At 33.2% G+C, this 17,067-nt stretch overlaps 3 protein-coding genes and 1 long non-coding RNA gene across 4 annotated transcripts; 2 read left to right on the plus strand and 2 right to left on the minus strand.

Moving 5' to 3' along the window:
* Positions 1-2,735: 2,735 nt before the first annotated feature.
* Positions 2,736-12,274, minus strand: LOC124440209 (E3 UFM1-protein ligase 1 homolog). The gene is made up of 17 exons (XM_046990535.1): positions 11,940-12,274; positions 11,145-11,173; positions 10,644-10,741; positions 10,384-10,498; positions 9,804-9,934; positions 9,600-9,658; positions 9,236-9,379; positions 8,367-8,542; positions 8,118-8,294; positions 7,679-7,855; positions 7,291-7,383; positions 7,062-7,138; positions 5,643-5,794; positions 5,295-5,425; positions 3,984-4,064; positions 3,748-3,839; positions 2,736-3,509 (listed from the first exon to the last, which is right to left on the minus strand). Exons 1-17 carry the CDS (start codon positions 12,157-12,159, stop codon positions 3,146-3,148), a joined length of 2,316 nt encoding a protein of 771 aa, XP_046846491.1. The 5' UTR covers positions 12,160-12,274; the 3' UTR covers positions 2,736-3,145.
* LOC124440210 lies at positions 3,134-3,753 on the plus strand. Its single transcript, XR_006946610.1, has 2 exons — positions 3,134-3,219; positions 3,314-3,753. It is a non-coding gene; the product is annotated as an uncharacterized LOC124440210 (long non-coding RNA).
* A 75-nt stretch (positions 12,275-12,349) lies between the features above and the next one.
* LOC124440269 (ATP-binding cassette sub-family F member 2-like) lies at positions 12,350-15,985 on the plus strand. The gene is made up of 11 exons (XM_046990624.1): positions 12,350-12,776; positions 13,572-13,770; positions 13,842-14,096; positions 14,164-14,266; positions 14,379-14,474; positions 14,569-14,688; positions 14,776-14,865; positions 14,943-15,116; positions 15,185-15,313; positions 15,386-15,589; positions 15,670-15,985. The coding sequence occupies exons 1-11, from the start codon at positions 12,461-12,463 to the stop codon at positions 15,781-15,783; spliced, it is 1,800 nt and encodes a 599-aa protein (XP_046846580.1). The 5' UTR covers positions 12,350-12,460; the 3' UTR covers positions 15,784-15,985.
* LOC124440562 lies at positions 15,883-16,917 on the minus strand. The gene is made up of 3 exons (XM_046990958.1): positions 16,655-16,917; positions 16,029-16,421; positions 15,883-15,943 (listed from the first exon to the last, which is right to left on the minus strand). The coding sequence occupies exons 1-3, from the start codon at positions 16,915-16,917 to the stop codon at positions 15,883-15,885; spliced, it is 717 nt and encodes a 238-aa protein (XP_046846914.1).
* Positions 16,918-17,067: the final 150 nt, after the last annotated feature.

Here is a 17,067-nt window from a genome sequence, read left to right on the forward strand (position 1 = left end):
ACAATCGTATGCAAATTTATGGGAAAGCTAAAAATTTTCAACCACGTCAATTACGCTTTATATCTAGCAAATAACAACAAATTGTACAAAGAGATCTTTCTGATCTCACAGGAGAGATAAAATCAATTTTTAATATCATGTATTAATATCAACACGTCTCACGGCAAAGATGAGTAGAGCCAAAAGGGTTGAATCAAATATTGAATGAAATGCATTTCAAGGCTATGTTATTGTACTTTGATAAATTCTCAAGTTAATAAATCACATATACGACGTAGATTTCAGTGTTAAATAATTTAAAGTTACATCCAGCTGTCAAAGCAACATAGCTGTGACATTATCTTTGAATGGCAAAAAGGACAACGATAAAAAATGACCAAGTAATTTTTATCTATTCCATAATCACACATTTACAGTAGCAATCACGCAGAAAAAATTGCGCTTCTATCATCTAAACCAACTGCTACTGACAAAAATACTTTTGGCTGACCCAAAGTATTCAAGACATAACATTACAATAAACTAACTTAAGAATAGGGAAACAATACAATGTTAAAATTTATTGACTACTGTCAGCTACTGTGCTGCCTACACTTTTAGCGCAAATGTGTAAATTTTCGGCCTGTAAATGCATTTACTGGTACATCGCTTGCAATCAAGTACATCGCTTTGCCTAGATCTAGGTTTGTGAAAGCGAGTTATTTTTTGGTTTAAACACAAGTATGGCTCATGTAAATAGCTTATCAGCGCCAAAAGCAGCATTTACGGAACACTTTATTCGTCAGTTTCGTATGTCATGTGCATCTATAATTAGCTGAATAAAGCCAAAAACATTCGCAAATTTATACACAGCAAAATTTACTTGTTCAAAAGCCATTAAGTCAGTTTAGTGTGACAAATACAAAAATTCAAATTCATACACATGTTGTGTTGAATGCAAATTAATTCTCTGCTCAGTTAGACGTAATTGTCGATTTCAGTTAACTTTTCAAATGGCGGTTGCCAAGTTACTTTCTAATGTTGCCAACTACATTTCCAAATATGGAATATTCGTTATGAACTTGTCAACTTGAGTTGACAAGTTGTGTACTTGAGTACTGAAGTTGGGAACTTGAGTACTGAAGTTGGGAACTTTAGTACCGAAGTTGTGAACTAAAGTTGCGAAGTACTAGCAAACGCGAAAGGTCTTTGTACCCTGTAGACATTTGGCAATGAATCCGTTCAGTAAGCAAGGAAAAGCTTTAGCAATTCTAATCCGTTTGACGGCCCTCTTAGAGTGTTATAATGCGATACGCCGTTTACATTATGTAAAAAATTTACAGTAAATGTGGCACTAGAAGAGTATCGTTGGATTTTAAATGCAGGAGTACCCTGCAAACTGTGCCCTCGACGTCTGTTGCCACTCGTAACAACTACAGACGACTCATCAAAGAAATGCCTACGGTTGCAATCACAATCAATGAAATATTTGCTACGTAAGCTTCTAACTTCTCCATAACGTCCGGCCGTTCTGTCTCTCGAGGAATTTGACTTATTACCTTGTAAGAGTAACCAAGATCTTTATTCAAAATTCTACTAATGGATGACCTGCTAGGTATGTTTGCTGGAAGGCAAACTTTGATATTTTCTAGGTGTTGCTGAATCTCTTTTGCGTAAATAGATGGTTTATTAATTTTTAGATATTCAGCGTATGCAATAACGTCATCTGTACGCGTGGCTCGAACATCACGTTCGCCCTGGCGAGGTGCAATAGAACCAGTGTCTACCCATAGATCTATTAAATTTGATATAGTCTTATACGGTAGATTTAGTTGTTTCAAAATGTTTGTCAAACGCTGGTTATTTAACCACCTTTCAAGTATTTCATTTCTTACTTCTATTGGTAAAGCTTTTCCTTGCTTACTGAACGGATTCATTGCCAAATGTCTACAGGGTACAAAGACCTTTCGCGTTTGCCAGTACTTCGCAACTTTAGTTCCCAACTTCAGTACTAAAGTTCCCAACTTCAGTACTCAAGTTCCCAACTTCAGTACTCAAGTACACAACTTGTCAACTCAAGTTGACAAGTTCATAACGAATATTCCATATTTGGAAATATAGTTGGCAACATTAGAAAGTAACTTGGCAACCGCCATTTGAAAAGTTAACTGAAATCGACAATAACGGCATCCAAAAACTTTTAGCAATTTATGCAAATTTTTCATGACACGTACTGCGTAATATAGTCATGTACAGTTTCTCAAGGAATTATATTCTTTCATGCTTCAAAAATGGTCTATTTTCACACGTATAATTCGAACAATCACTCAACAAGCAAAGGAGAAAACGACAGATGTTGTTTAGACATATGTTCTCAGAGAAAATATTCATAACATGCATAAGAACTTTATATCTTACGCCTCAGCTAGTCTACGATTCAGTTTATAATTAACTTTAGATTAAGAGAAGTAGGATCGGGAATATTAGAAATTATATTCATTTCTTGAATTTTAGGATCTAAATTCTAGAATCTTAAGATACAGAAATACATATCACTGGACGGAACTTCAACAACAATATTACGCAAGATAAAAGAATGACGCATTTTCTATTAAAGAAAGTTCTGCAAAAAAACATTGTTACGTGTTTAGCGCTTAAATACTTCTATTCAAAACAAACAAAAAAACGACAACACTGATTTAATAAGAAAAAACAAGTTTTAAAAATCAACCTATATAAATAAATCGGAAATAACATAAATTCCAGTAATTATAATTAAACGTGGACAAACATTTAACAATATTGTGTGAAATTAAATGTTATACCAACAGCAGCTAAATAACTCATAATCCTACTTCACGTCCTCACAAACGGAGATTATTGTTCACCATTTCTTTGATTTTAGGATCTAAATTCTAGAATCTTAAGATACAGAAGTACATGTCATTGGACGGAACTTCAACAACAATCTTACGCAAGATAAAAGAATGACGCATTTTCTATTAAAGAAAGTTCTGTAAAAAAACGCTGTTACGTGTTTAGCGCTTAGTTACGTTACTTCAAACATGTCACGTTACGTCAAACATGTTACGTCAATGACAAATTTTATTCAACAATAGATGTTTGAATACCACACGTCACTCTAAGATTAATTGTAGTTTCAGGTTCATTCGCTATGTTGAGGAAAAGATTTTTTGCTTCTAAAAACAACGTCTTTGATTTCTATCAAGCCTTCCTCGAGTAAAGTCTCTATACTTTTTTCACCACCGTTCACATCATTATCATTCTTTACTTTACTTAACTTTTTAACTACCAAACTTTCATATTGTTTTAGTTTTAGATGATCAGTTGGTGACATGTAATCGGACAAGAATGTGATAATATATGGAACACATTTACCAGGCACGTTCACTATACATCCAGTGTGATTTTGAAACAAAGTTACCGCTGCCAAATGTAAAGCCATTGCAGGCTCGTTCTCTTGTCTGAACTGCTCTAACAAGTTTTGACGATGCTCGGCCAACAATGTTCTTAAAGAAATATGACAGTTTAATACAACGTGACCATTCCTAACTGGTTGCATTTGAAATGATTGAAAATTTCTTATCTAAGGAAAGAAAACTTAAAATTTTGGATTTGATAGATACGCTTAAGTCGTTTTTAAAAACTAAAAATAATGACTGAGACAAAAACAAACATTCTTTTGTGTTATGCTCAATTAAAATAGACATTTTTTTAAAAAAAAACACTTATTAAACACTTATTTACTTTTCCCTTTTCTTGTCTAGTTTCTTGATGAGAATTTCACAAAATCCGGGACCGCAAACTTCGTCAAATTGCACGAAAAATTCGTCAAGGCTCTAAATATAATTTATTGATTTTTAAATAAATGATTGTAGCCAGCTATGAAAGAATGTTATATGCAGTGCGGTGTTTGAAATTAAATGAAGATATGATCATATCTTCATGTGGCTAGCTATGTTGAGAAAAAGCTGTAAATTTACCTTTCCATTTAGGGAAGCTACCAACTTGCTGAGAACATTCTTTTGCTTTTCTGGCATTTTTGAAATGATTTTCAATCGTAACTACAAAGCGAAGCAAATTAGCTAATTATAATCAGGATGAAATTGTTTTCTAGCGTGTATATCATTTAAATTCTTTAACAATATGTTTCTGCATAAGGTATCCTTACAAAAACTAATTTCCGAACATTCACTACAATGAAAGTACACAGTAAATTTGTCTAGGACCTTATCAACAAATTAAATAAAAGTATTTACGTAAGAGTGTAGAAAATATAATAAAAGTAATAGGTAAGAAAACATTATGCAAGTTGTGCAATGAAAATTTATTTGATGATAAATGATTCAAATGATTTAGATTGTTATAAAACGGTCACTGATGGCTACCTGATCTTCGGTTTAAATACACACACACGACAATGTTTACAGCTAAATAATAGGGATACAACGATAATGCAATGTTTCCAAATATTAACGGCCTTTTGAATGAACCATAAAATGTTTCATACTGTACATTCATTCATTTCTTCATTAACTTACATTTGACTTTTCATTCGCGTATCATGAGGCGAACATCAACGGATTTCATGGTATAAAAGCATTTTTGATAAAACCTATCATAAAGTGTAGCCTAAATAACTACTTCCGTCACGGTTTACGTGTAAACGATTTTCTTATTGTCAACAGTGTAATGAGGTTCACGAGTTTGAAAATACATTTGTTGAAACAAGCTGAAGAAGACAGACAACATGTAATGATAAACATGACTAAAAACTTGCTGAAGAAGACAGACAACATGTAATGATATACATGACTGAAAACTTACGCAGTCTACTCAACCAACTATTGGAGCTTATACTAATAACTGGATTTCCTTGAATAGCTCTGAAAGTAACTAGCTCGCTCGCTAACAAATTAGTATTCGAAAAAGCATTTGAGCATAAGCAGTCTACTAGACCAAGTGTTGGAGTTTATTGTCATGGCGATACCCAACTGGATTTACTTACAACGATTTTGGAGTATAATATGGTCGCTTAGTCTTAAATTATAAAATTCGGGAGGGGTGGTTTAAACAAGACTTTTTGTTTTTAAAATTTGTGATTTGTCTACGCGTGTAGTTCTCATTACATACATGGATACAGAACTTTTAAACAGCTCCGTATTTTTTACATATATAGTTTAAACGAATAACAAAACAACCGCTTTTACTCGCTTTAAATGTATTTTAATTACAGTAGTCCACTCCTACACTGCTTTAACCATATAAATAGTTTTACAATACAAAGATCTTACCTCATGTGTTAATGTTTTAACATCTGAGACCGCCATCATATTGTCAGCAGCCAAACAATTTATCGCTAAATTGGTCATGTCGGTGCATAAAGTTTTGAGAAGATGACGAGCTATGATTAACTGAACCTCATCTGAAAGTTAACATATTCGTACGTAAGTATTGAGAGTATCAACGAGCTCTTATACAAGGTCTTGATAGAAGCAAAACATCTGTCTTTAGTGCATTGTGCAATTCCAATTTTTAAAACATGTTTGAAAAGTTTTGTGGTCATTTTTTAGCACATACTTAGAATTACAAGATTTTGATATGGAAACTTTTCAGTTATAAAAAAGTGCAACTTTACATACCTGGAAATTTTTCCACGCCTTTATGAAAAAGACGAATATTTAAATACAATCCTGTTACTTTATCTTGAAGATCGACATGAACTTTACGTTTTTCATCCCCAGTCGATAAAAACATATTTCGGGCAACTTCTTGGTACTTCTTCAATAATGGTCTACCAATTGTATAAAGAAAATTTAGCAATTAATACATCCAAAACTCTTTAGTTTAACGTGTTAATTACAAGTACGAATATTTTCTTCCTGAGAATTACTTTGGCTATCGACGAAGGCTTCAATCAGAGCTCTTCCTAAAACGTTAATGGGAGAGGGGAGTGTGTGTGTGTTTATTTATGTATTCAGATGTGCCCGACGTATCATTGAACGTATCATTGCTTAATACCTTCAGTGAATTGCTTTCAAAAGAATCAGTGAGGCACAACTGAATGTATAAATAAAACACCTCCCCCCCTAACTAACGTTTTAGGGACGGCCCTGGCTACAATTAAATTATACAAAATGACAAAAACCCTTTGTATAAGATTATAATTTTGAAACCTATCTGGCTGCCATATTTGAAGCTGTGAAGTCCAAGTCACAAGTTTGCACTCGTGATAAAACATCAAACAGCAAGACAAAAAAAACATTACAATGTTAACTAACCAAAGTGTATCGAAACATAAACAAGTTAATCCATGTATAAATGGAGGAAAATGACCCATTATATTACTTAGTTATAGTTTGTTGCACTAATTGTACAATGTGTATGATAATGAATTATAAAAACAATAAAACGCGTGCACTCATTGGCCTAGCTGGCTTTGCATTAGCCTGTGAAAACCGTTCTAAGGTCAACCAATGAAATCAATTATAGAAATTTGCCAAACAATCATGAATACATGTACATAAGAGGAAAAATTAAAACATTTGTTTTAAATTTTTCTGTTTCGCATTGTTATTATTTTTTATAGAAAAATAAAGAAGTTTTTCGTGTTTGCTCTGGCTTATGAAAACACGAAAACATGAGCACTGATCTGCACTTTGCAGTTATCACAAGCCTTTGCAGGCACAATGAACATCTTTTATTTCTTAAATAGATATAATAAAGAGATGAAAATTTCACAGCTTCGTGCACATCCTGCGTTTCTACATGACTCTGGAATATTTGAAATCGTGTAGAGATCTGGAATCCTTTTAAAATCTGCATGAAGAATTAGGCAATAAATTCGATACTTTGGGTTTCTTGGTCATTCTGTGATGTTGCATCTCAAAAAACGTCAAAAGCGAAATAAGATTATAAAGAATTTTCAAATACTTAGCTACAGCAACTAAGAGTGAGAGCTATATAATTCCTGTTTCTACAATGAAAGTTTAAGATCAAGAAGTCTGAGACTTTTAATTTTCTTATAGAAAACTTGAAGTGAACGATTTAGAAGAACAAACCTGTGCAAATAATCCGAAAGTTCCTCGATCAATTGTTCAGGAATATCTTTGAGATGTTTCAATAAAACTTCAGCAATCTAATAAAAACGAACAGACGATATCAGTGTAAGAATGAGAAAAGATGAAACTGACATTATAATTGCCAACTAAGATTTCCTTCATAACAATCGTTAGAACAACAACAAGTGCTTTAACAAATCACAATAAACAAGTTTTCTTATCTTTATACCTCGGTTGTTTCCATAAACATTAATTCTTCATTTGAAGACTTTTTCTCACTATCTTCGATTTGTTTCTCGGCTTTCAACTTACTCTTGTCTTTCTGAAAAAGAAAAATCCATAAACACCTCAAAATTCGTTCTCACTTAATTTCACATTCATAATAAGCATGCTGCCCCTTTATAAACAATTAAAAAATAAGATAGTCTTGCGATAAATAACACATGCAACACGAATTCAACAACTCTAAATATATCGAGTTCAACGTAGATCATACATTACATAAAGTTCTCTTTTTTGTTTTCACATAAAAACTATCTCTCTCTCCCCTTGCTTCTCTCACAAACACAGAAAATGCATCAAGTTCAAAGTAGATCATATGTTTAGTAACAATAAACCTTTTTTGTTTTCACTTCACGAGCCCCTCTCCCTCCACCACCTTTGCTTCCCCCACCAGCTGCAGCTTTTACACGTCGTTCGTCTTTCTTGTCTTGTTTTGACGGTTTTGTCTCAGATAGATCAAGTAAATCTTTCTTAGAAAGCTCAGAGAGTAGAGCAGGTGACAAAACGGCGTCCTAAAAGATTTATTTAATGAAAATTTTTGCTCAAAATTCAATGAAAATAATTGGATTTTCTTTTCAAACAAAGAACAATGTTTTACAAATGATATTATAAACAATAATTTTCTTATCTTTCGACGTCTTTACTATGTCTATTGTTGACTTTATAAAGCTGTGGTCATTTTCTTAGTCTACATTTTATTATATTGCTGACTATACGTATATTGCCTTAGTCCTTGTCTATTTCTATATATTATAACATTTCTTGCAATTATACCTTCTTTGCTTTTTCCTGCATCAAATTATCAAAAGGTGCGATACACTCCTCGATAAATTTCTCGCTCACAATAATTGAACCACAAAAGACATGCGCAGAGGAACGACCAGCACTCTTCAAGGATTTCTCCAATAGCAAAGCTGCATCATCCGGGAGGAACGGAGAAGGTAAGACCGTCTGAAATGAAAAAAAATTAACCACAAATCTTAGTCCTAATCTCCGAGATCAATTATTTCTCAATAATCTCACCATGACATCAAGCCAAGTCCCAGACGACAGAGCGTCGTCAATAGCCGCATCAAGATTATCAACAACTAGCCTGCCAGCACAACATGTCTTTAAGTAGACAATAGACTCGCTTTTAAAACGACGTTTCAGATAATTTCGTGCATCAGTAATACCAAGTCGCGCCAAGTTATCGTATTCTAAACAAAACAAAATAATTTTTTCCGCTGCAGCAGATACAATAAATTCTTTATAATATTGCAGAAACGAATAATTTAGAGCTGCTCAAATTTAATCTGATATAAACTCGTTCCAACAAGATAGGCAAATTAACGTTCAATTTATTTTAGAATTTCAGTTTTACGTATAAAATGAATATGGAATTACAGTTCTATTGTTGTCAACGGTTATGGGGTTATTCTCAATCCTGCGCCATCTAGTTCAGGCAAGTGAACTATGTTATAAAGTGGAGCGCCAACTCTAATTTTAGTGATGTAAGCCATTTTGAAGCCCACAAAGACGTATTTATAACTAAGTTTTTTGTTGATTACAACAGTTCGTGGGGTAAAATTTATCATGACAAATTTGTGTTACTGTATTATATGAAATACCATTAATTTTCTTTTAAATAATATCATTGAACTTCTAAAAACTAAGAAAAACAAACTTTAATTTAAAGTGCCCAAGTCATGTTTTTGCGTTTGCGCCATTTAGATAGTTCGGACTACTTTAAAAACTTTTGTAATGGATTTTGATGTTCGAAAGTATGATTTTGCTGGATTTCTAGCTCTCAAATTTAAAAATTGACCATTTTCATTGTTTGACCGCCAGTACAAAAAAAAGCTGGTAACTGGGTTTGCATAAATACATCAAAAATGATGATGCGTTCTTACCAAAATAACCATTTTGTTGATAAAATGCATCGACCCAGGCGTTTTGAGTACGTGAGTAAATATCAGGAATAAAGCTGGCTTTATCGTGTCGACCCTGAATTGTACCACACAGTCTGTTTTGTGACAGCAAGTCGTTCATTACAGCTGGAAAGATAAGAAAAATTCTCGATGTTACTGATTCATTGGCACAAAAACAACAAAACTTTGTACTCGCAGAAACGGAACGTTCTATTAAACAAAATGAAAAATGAATGCTCTTCATAGAACCAATAATGTGTTAACATTTCTCACTCCAAGTTTCAAAAATGCAATCCGTGATCGAATATGAAATAAAAAGTCAAAAATAGACACACCAACTACTTACTGTAAAAAAGTTTTTCCTGGAAGTCGTACTCAATAATAAGATTAGAAAGAGAAGCAGGTCTGAAATTAAAAGTTGTTGTCACAAAGTTATTAACTTTGCACATAATCTTATGCTAAGTCAACACACATCTATTTTACGTATGCACACGATAATCACAACCAGTGATTAATGTATAAAATGTGCATTTTTCTTGAGTATTCATACCTTGTGATTGCGCTAAGAACACCTCTGATACGCGCTGTGTGTCTAGCGATGAAAGAATCAGTGAATAAAACTCCTTTCTCGAGACGATCAAGTTTGCCGTGAATAAGTGATCCAAGACGATCTTCAACTGTCTAATAAACACATGATTATCTAAAATAACAGATTATGCACACTGAACTATCTACGATTACAGATTACAACGATCATTTATCGTATAGTTAACACATGATTATCTAAAATAACAGATTATGCACACTGAACTATCTACGATTACAGATTACAACAATCATTTATCGTTTAGTGAACACATGATTATCTAAAACAAAAGTTTATTTATGCACACTGAACTATGTACTGATCTAGGATTAATGACTATAGAAAAAGAACTATCCACGATGATTATTGCACAAAACTACAGAAGAGATAGCAGATTAAAAACATTGAAAAGTCTATGGTTATGACAAAAAACACTTTTCCATTAATTACAATTTTATATCGTACACGATGTAAAATGGCGAACAAGAGAGTTGAAGAATACTCATGTTACGTAGTTATTGCTTGACTTCTGAATCTTAAATACCTCAACAATGAATTCTGTAGCGAAACCAAATGTTTTTGCAAGTTCTCCAATAGAAACAAGACCTGATTCTTGGAGTTTTTCATTTATTTCCTCCGCTATACGATCAAGATATTGTCTGTAAAAAAGCATTAATTTTACCGTTGTAAGCACAACATTTTATTCTCAAAGCCATTATGAGAGAATCAGAACAATTCCTAGAAATGACTGAAATGTTTTGTGCGAAATCAAAACAAGAAATTGTTTCATGCCACTTTTCTTACTTGTCTATCAGTTCGCCTTGAATTAAAATAAGATCGCGATCAGCTTTAATAATCTCAGCAACTTTACTTTCAATGTGATTAAGACCAACATTAATAACCTAAAAGAAAACAAGAAATATAAAAAAAAACTCAAAACAACTTCTAATTTTAAAATGCATCTTCAAAGATAAACTTTGCCTCACAAGACATCCACAAGCATAAAATTTTTTATTTTGTTCAATTGAACAAAACATGCCTTTTTCTGAACTATCAATAATTAGAATAACACAGTGCGCATAAAATTGACAATATGATACAATATTCAAACATTCTATTGAAAAATGTGTTAACAAATTTTCTTTTACTTGTTACTAACATAACTTAGAATTTTTTTCTGTTAGTGATCTCTTGTAAATTGTAACCACATACTTGCTGAAACATCTAATTGAAATCTTCCTATTTATGTAGTTTAGCTTAAACTAAAAATAACACAGAACATATTGACTTGATCATCTTAATTACCTGTTGAAGGTCAACGAGATTAATTCTGCCTAAACAAAGAAAACTTTAAATTCAACTTTATTCTCAGATATAACATTATTATTCATGTTCCAGGGATAATTTCAGTCCATTAGCAAATTCTCCATGCATTATACTACTAAAGATTCATTATGAACAATGTATCTTAATAGCATTACAACTTTGACATTACTTATAGAGCTTTAGAGTAAAGACACAAGTCGTAAGGGAACTCTTCTTTCATATTCTCTTCATGGTCTTATATGATGAAGCTTGTTATTGGCATATTCAGTTGGATAGCATGACAGAATATGAAACCTCCCACCAAAACATTTGGAAGGAGATGTGAGAATTGAAGAAATTTTACTTTTAAAATTGCAGTTAAAGTTAGATGGTTATATGTATATACTGTATGCATGTACACACCAATAAAGAAAAGAATGTTTTTAAAACATTGATGAATTTAAAATTAAGAGTAATTGAAAGGTAAATAAGATGGCAGAAAAAAACGGAATAAAACAGACAATAACTGGGAGAGGATAATTAAGGTTAACTTCAATAACTTGCACCAAGTAAGACATAAAATGAGATGTGTTCGTGGTTAATTTAGTGATCTTCCTCCTAGCCTTATCACTAATCATCTTAACTTCTCCTCTTCACTGATTTTTCAAAATCAGTATTTCAAACAATATCATTCATGGAAATGTGGTAACTGGTAATTAAAATGATATTTCCATTAATTCCGATTACCACATTTAATATACTTCAGATTTCTTCGAATTAAACACACTCACAAACCTCCTTCCACAAATAATTCCTCTCTAATTTCTTTTTCTAATTCATTGGGCGTGAGATACTCCCTACCATCTGTCGTGTAGATCACATGTATTAGACCAAGATCAATCAACTTCTGAACAAGTTCAACACAATTTCTTTCTGATAATTTATGAGAAGTACTACTGAGTTGAGCACGCTGAAAATCAGCTGCCAAACGCTTCACTTCCTCCCAGTCATTCATGAGTTTTCATTCATGTATTGCTGCTCTAACAAAATTATGCACGAAGTTGGTTTAAACGTTTTACTCAAAATCAAGGATTAAAGAACACGTACTTCGGTGCTTGTTAACAACACGAGTCTGCAATCACCCTCACTAGAACAAATACAGTAACACGTCATGTAAGTATGGAGTATTAAGAATCAAAATTCAAAGTGAGCACGTGAGTCGGAAATGGCGAAACGCGTTTGTTGCGTTTCTTGGCTTCCTCTTCAAAAATCCGCTAGCTCTTGGCATCTTAATCGTTTGTCTTAAAGCGGCAAATATGCCGTCTGATGCCGCTAAGAAACGCCAAGCAAAGAAGAAATCTCAGGCACAAGCTAGAGGAAAGCCAAAGAATACGAATAATGACAAAAAAACTGCAGAAAACGAAGTAGAACCTGTTGTAAATGGCGCGGCGAATGGCGAATCAAGTCTATCTATAGCATCGTGTACCGGCGTTTTAGCTTCTCATCCGGAGTCAAGAGATGTTCACATTGAAAATTTTTCAATTACTTTTCACGGAGTTGAACTGCTAAGTGACACACGGTTAGAGTTGAATTGTGGCAGAAGATACGGGTTGTTGGGATTGAATGGTTGTGGTGAGTCAAACATAAAATTATGTTTTTGTGAGACCTTTACCGACACAACATAAAAGATGTTGGCAGTGGCAGATTAGTTTGTAAAATATGTGAATCAAAAGGATAATATAAAACAAGTATTAAATGTCCTTCATAATATTATGATTAATAGATTAAGGTTAAGGATCAACGTTTTAGACCACAGATTTAAAATCATATTCTTCTTTTGTTACGTGCTGAGGATTTCTACATAACGTAGCTTTGTTGCATATATACTTCAATTCGTGTTGAAGTATAAATTATTCTCCGTGGATATTTATCCAACATCAGAACTTAATGTTCAAAAGCTGTTCATCCGACACAACTATTTATGTCTTAAAAACTTAAACCTAACCCTTACCCTACCGAAGATTATTGCTGTATTTTTTTGTTTTGGTTAGTAAAAAATGAAGGATTTATTTGATATTGAGAACAACAATTAATCAATAAAATCCAACATGCGAAGACGGGTTTCGAACTTGTAAACAGTATGTTGGTTTCATGTTTCTTGAACTTACCATTAGGCTACAAAACCATGGACACAAAGCAAGCAAAATGAAATTTTATAAAATAGTCAATATAAATACATGAAAATGAAAACTAGATGTCAGATAAATATCCACTGCATAAATTATAATACAGATGCTATCCCTTTAGTTGGATACAAAAACTATCTATTTATTATCTCATAACAACTTCTATGTATTTTTCTTTTTGACATTTTTTAATCTTAATAATGTACAGCAGTCATGATTAACTTTCAATTGGACATTCTAGGTAAATCAACATTGATGAATGTTATAGCACATCGTGAAATTCCAATTCCAGATCATATTGATATATTTCATTTGTCAAATGAAATAATAGCAAGTGATAAGACTGCTTTGGAATGTGTTGTCGAAGTGAATGAGGAACGAGCTCGTCTCGAACATGAAGCTGAAAAGTTGACTTCTGAAGGAGATCAAGGCAGTGAAAGGTACAATTTAATTAAATGCCAGATTAAATATGTGCTAAACAGCTTAAGATTCATGATTTCATGTAAAACAGGTTGATGTATGTGTACGAACGTTTGGAAGAGCTTGATGTTGACAAAGCTGTTGCTCAAGCTGCTAGAATCTTAAATGGTCTTGGTTTTACTTCAACCATGCAAAGAACTATGACAAAAGATTTCTCTGGTGGTTGGAGAATGAGAATAGCGCTTGCTAGAGCTCTTTTTGTTCGACCAACTTTACTATTACTTGATGAACCCACAAATCATTTGGATTTAGATGCATGCGTGTGGCTTGAAGAAGAATTAAAAAAGTGAATATGTTCATTGTCAACTTTTCTTCTGATGTCTTTATTTATACATTTGAATAACTCTTTACAGGTACAAACGAATATTAGTTGTGGTTTCTCATTCGCAAGATTTTTTAAATGGTGTTTGTACAAACATTATACATATGCAAGATAAAGTTCTGAAATATTATGGGGTATATAACTTTTAATTTTTAATTGGTTCTTGTATTGAAATACATAAAACTAGGTATCCACAAGTCCCTCCGGGAAGATTTTCTCACCAAATTTTTCTTTTTGCTTATGAAGGGTAATTTTGACAGTTATGTTAAAACTAGAGCTGAACTTGAAGAAAATCAAATGAAACAATACAACTGGGAGCAAGATCAAATAAAACACATGAAAGTTTGTTAATACGTGTTACTGATGCTTGTGTTTGTACTTCCATTCCTAGTACAATGTTTAAAAGCTTTCTTGTACGTATACTACTTTACTTTAGGACTACATTGCAAGATTTGGACATGGAAGTGCTAAACTGGCACAACAAGCACAAAGTAAGGAAAAAGTTTTGGCGAAAATGGTTGCTGGTGGTCTAACAGAAAAAGTGAAGAAGGACAAGGTTCGTTCCTACATTTACATTTAAATTCTCTATGTATTTACATTTTGTTTTCATATGATTGGTCATTTGAACTTGATTATGTTCTAGGTGATATCATTTAGTTTCCCCAGCTGTGAAAAACTACATCCTCCTGTCATTCAAGTACAGCATGTTTCTTTTAAATATTCTCAAGATAAGGTGATGCTCATTAAATATGTGTTAGCGTTGTTGACGATGTGTCGTAAACTGTACAATTTTATATTCTCTTTCTTTAGCCACTTTTGTACAAAGATTTGGATTTTGGTATCGACTTGGACACAAGATTAGCGTTGGTTGGCCCAAATGGTGCTGGCAAAAGTACTCTTCTAAAGCTTCTCGATGGTACGTTAACACCAACTGATGGCTTAATACGCCGACATAACCATCTCAAAATTGGACGTTACCATCAGGTAGTTTGCATGTTATCAGTAATCTTTATTTTTACTTTGCGTGTCTTTAACATTTAATCGTGTTTTAGCATCTTCAAGATATGCTGGATTTAGAAATGTCTGCAGTTTCTTGGATGATGCAGTGTTTTCCAGAAATAAAAGAAATCGATGACATGAGGAAGTCTATTGGGAGATATGGTTTAAGTGGTAAACAACAGGTACAACGGAGCCTTATGCCATCATCTCTCTACGTGTAAAAATGAAATGAAACATTGACAATTTGTGCTTAGATGTGTCCAATGAAGAATTTATCTGACGGCCAACGTTGTCGAGTTGTATTTGCTTGGCTTGCATTTCAAGGACCACATCTTCTTTTGTTAGACGAACCTACCAATCATTTAGATATCGAAACAATCGACGCTCTCGCTGATGCACTTAATGATTTTGATGGCGGAATGTTATTAGTGAGCCATGACTTTAGACTTATTAATCAGGTGTGTGATTGCTCGCTGTCCACGAAATGCGGTCAAACTACTCAAAATCCTAACAATATTTTCTTCACTTTTTAAACAAGGTTGCCAAAGCAATTTGGGTTTGTGAAAATAAAGCGGTTACAAAGTGGGAAGGTGACATAATATCTTACAAACGAACGCTGAAGAAAAAAGTTGAAAAATATGTTCAAGAGTAGGACATATATTGCCACTTGCAGAGTGTGCATAATATATGTATGTTTATGACGAACTGATATGCTAAAGTACCAGAGTTGCTTTGCTTATTTAATAAGTACCTAGTCATTTGTATTAATGTCTACTCTAAGGTATACTGCATTGACAGCATTGGCATTTAAACTAAAGAGAATAAATGTTTTGGAATTGAAATATGAAAAGAAAGTCGCAGTTATAATTGTTTCAAATTATTTTTGACAATTTTTACATTGTGAATTTCACAACGTCCTCATGTACAGCAAGTTTCCAACCTGTAAATTTCCCTCCTGCATCTATGTCTTCCATGATAACATCCTTGAAGTATTTCTGAATGAAAACTTCAATAATACAGGAGCAGAAATCATTTTCTATTTCAGAGAAAGCACCATTTTCAAGCTCATAAATGCAGTAACTTTGAAAACCTTTAAGTGAGCTCAAATTTTCAGCTGTTGTTAATAACTCCTTTTTCGGCAATGGCTGTTTTCTCATCATCAAAACCTTTATTTCATCTTCTACAAGGCCTTCGTGTCTATTCTCTGCCATTTCACCACTGGCTGTCTTAGTTGATCGTACTCGAAAACAACCAACCTTAAATTTGAGCAAACATGTCATTTCGTTTAATCTTTAGAGAGATGGGGGATGACTGGTTGTTATAATGACGAAATGACTCAACCAAGTCTGTATATTCATCTGACAATGACATCCAGAAAATAAAGTACGTAAAAATGATGTTATACATTATCTAGCTCCCTACAAGTTCAAGCTTAACCCAGAGTTTTTAAAAATTTACAAAAAAAACAAACAAAATATTAACCACGTACGTTGACCACAAAAATAGATTCTCTTGAGTTTTGCAAAGACGGTGGTGTGTCACATCCTTGTGGAAATGATTTTTGGAAGGCACTCAATGCATCCCACCACGTTTTACTCATAAAAACAATATCTGTCATGTCATTTTTGGCATTTATTTTCTGCGAGAGAATAATAGAATTAATGCCTCTAGCTTTCAAAGCTTTTGCTTGTGGAATCCATGTTTCTTGAAATATGTCATCACTAATGGTCATTCGTGTCTTAAAAAAAACAAACTGCGCCCATTGGTTCTTAAAAGGTTCACCCATAAGTAATGATTGAGAGATCACTAGTAATGAATTGATTACGTCATAATTCTAATTTATATTACGCTGCACGCTCAAAATGGTGATAATAGAAAATTGAACCTTTAACAACGAACAAGTTGTGAAAATGAACAATTTAAACAAGTTCCCTGT

The sequence above is a fragment of the Xenia sp. Carnegie-2017 genome, unplaced genomic scaffold, assembly GCF_021976095.1.
Source record: "Xenia sp. Carnegie-2017 unplaced genomic scaffold, XeniaSp_v1 HiC_scaffold_2, whole genome shotgun sequence".
Lineage (NCBI taxonomy): Eukaryota > Metazoa > Cnidaria > Anthozoa > Malacalcyonacea > Xeniidae > Xenia > Xenia sp. Carnegie-2017.

Coding starts and splice junctions, on each gene's coding strand:
- LOC124440269 (XM_046990624.1), top strand. CDS start 12,461: ATGCCGTCTGATGCCGCTAAGAAACGCCAAGCAAAGAAGAAATCTCAG. Junction 14,267..14,378: donor AAGTTCTGAAATATTATGGG/GTATATAACTTT, acceptor TTGCTTATGAAG/GGTAATTTTGACAGTTATGT. Junction 14,475..14,568: donor ATCAAATAAAACACATGAAA/GTTTGTTAATAC, acceptor ACTTTACTTTAG/GACTACATTGCAAGATTTGG.
- LOC124440562 (XM_046990958.1), bottom strand. CDS start 16,917: ATGGGTGAACCTTTTAAGAACCAATGGGCGCAGTTTGTTTTTTTTAAG. Junction 16,422..16,654: donor TGTGACACACCACCGTCTTT/GCAAAACTCAAG, acceptor ATCTCTCTAAAG/ATTAAACGAAATGACATGTT. Junction 15,944..16,028: donor GACGTTGTGAAATTCACAAT/GTAAAAATTGTC, acceptor TATTCTCTTTAG/TTTAAATGCCAATGCTGTCA.
- LOC124440209 (XM_046990535.1), bottom strand. CDS start 12,159: ATGAATGACTGGGAGGAAGTGAAGCGTTTGGCAGCTGATTTTCAGCGT. Junction 11,174..11,939: donor GGAATTATTTGTGGAAGGAG/GTTTGTGAGTGT, acceptor TTCTTTGTTTAG/GCAGAATTAATCTCGTTGAC. Junction 8,543..9,235: donor TCAACAAAATGGTTATTTTG/GTAAGAACGCAT, acceptor TGTTTTGTTTAG/AATACGATAACTTGGCGCGA.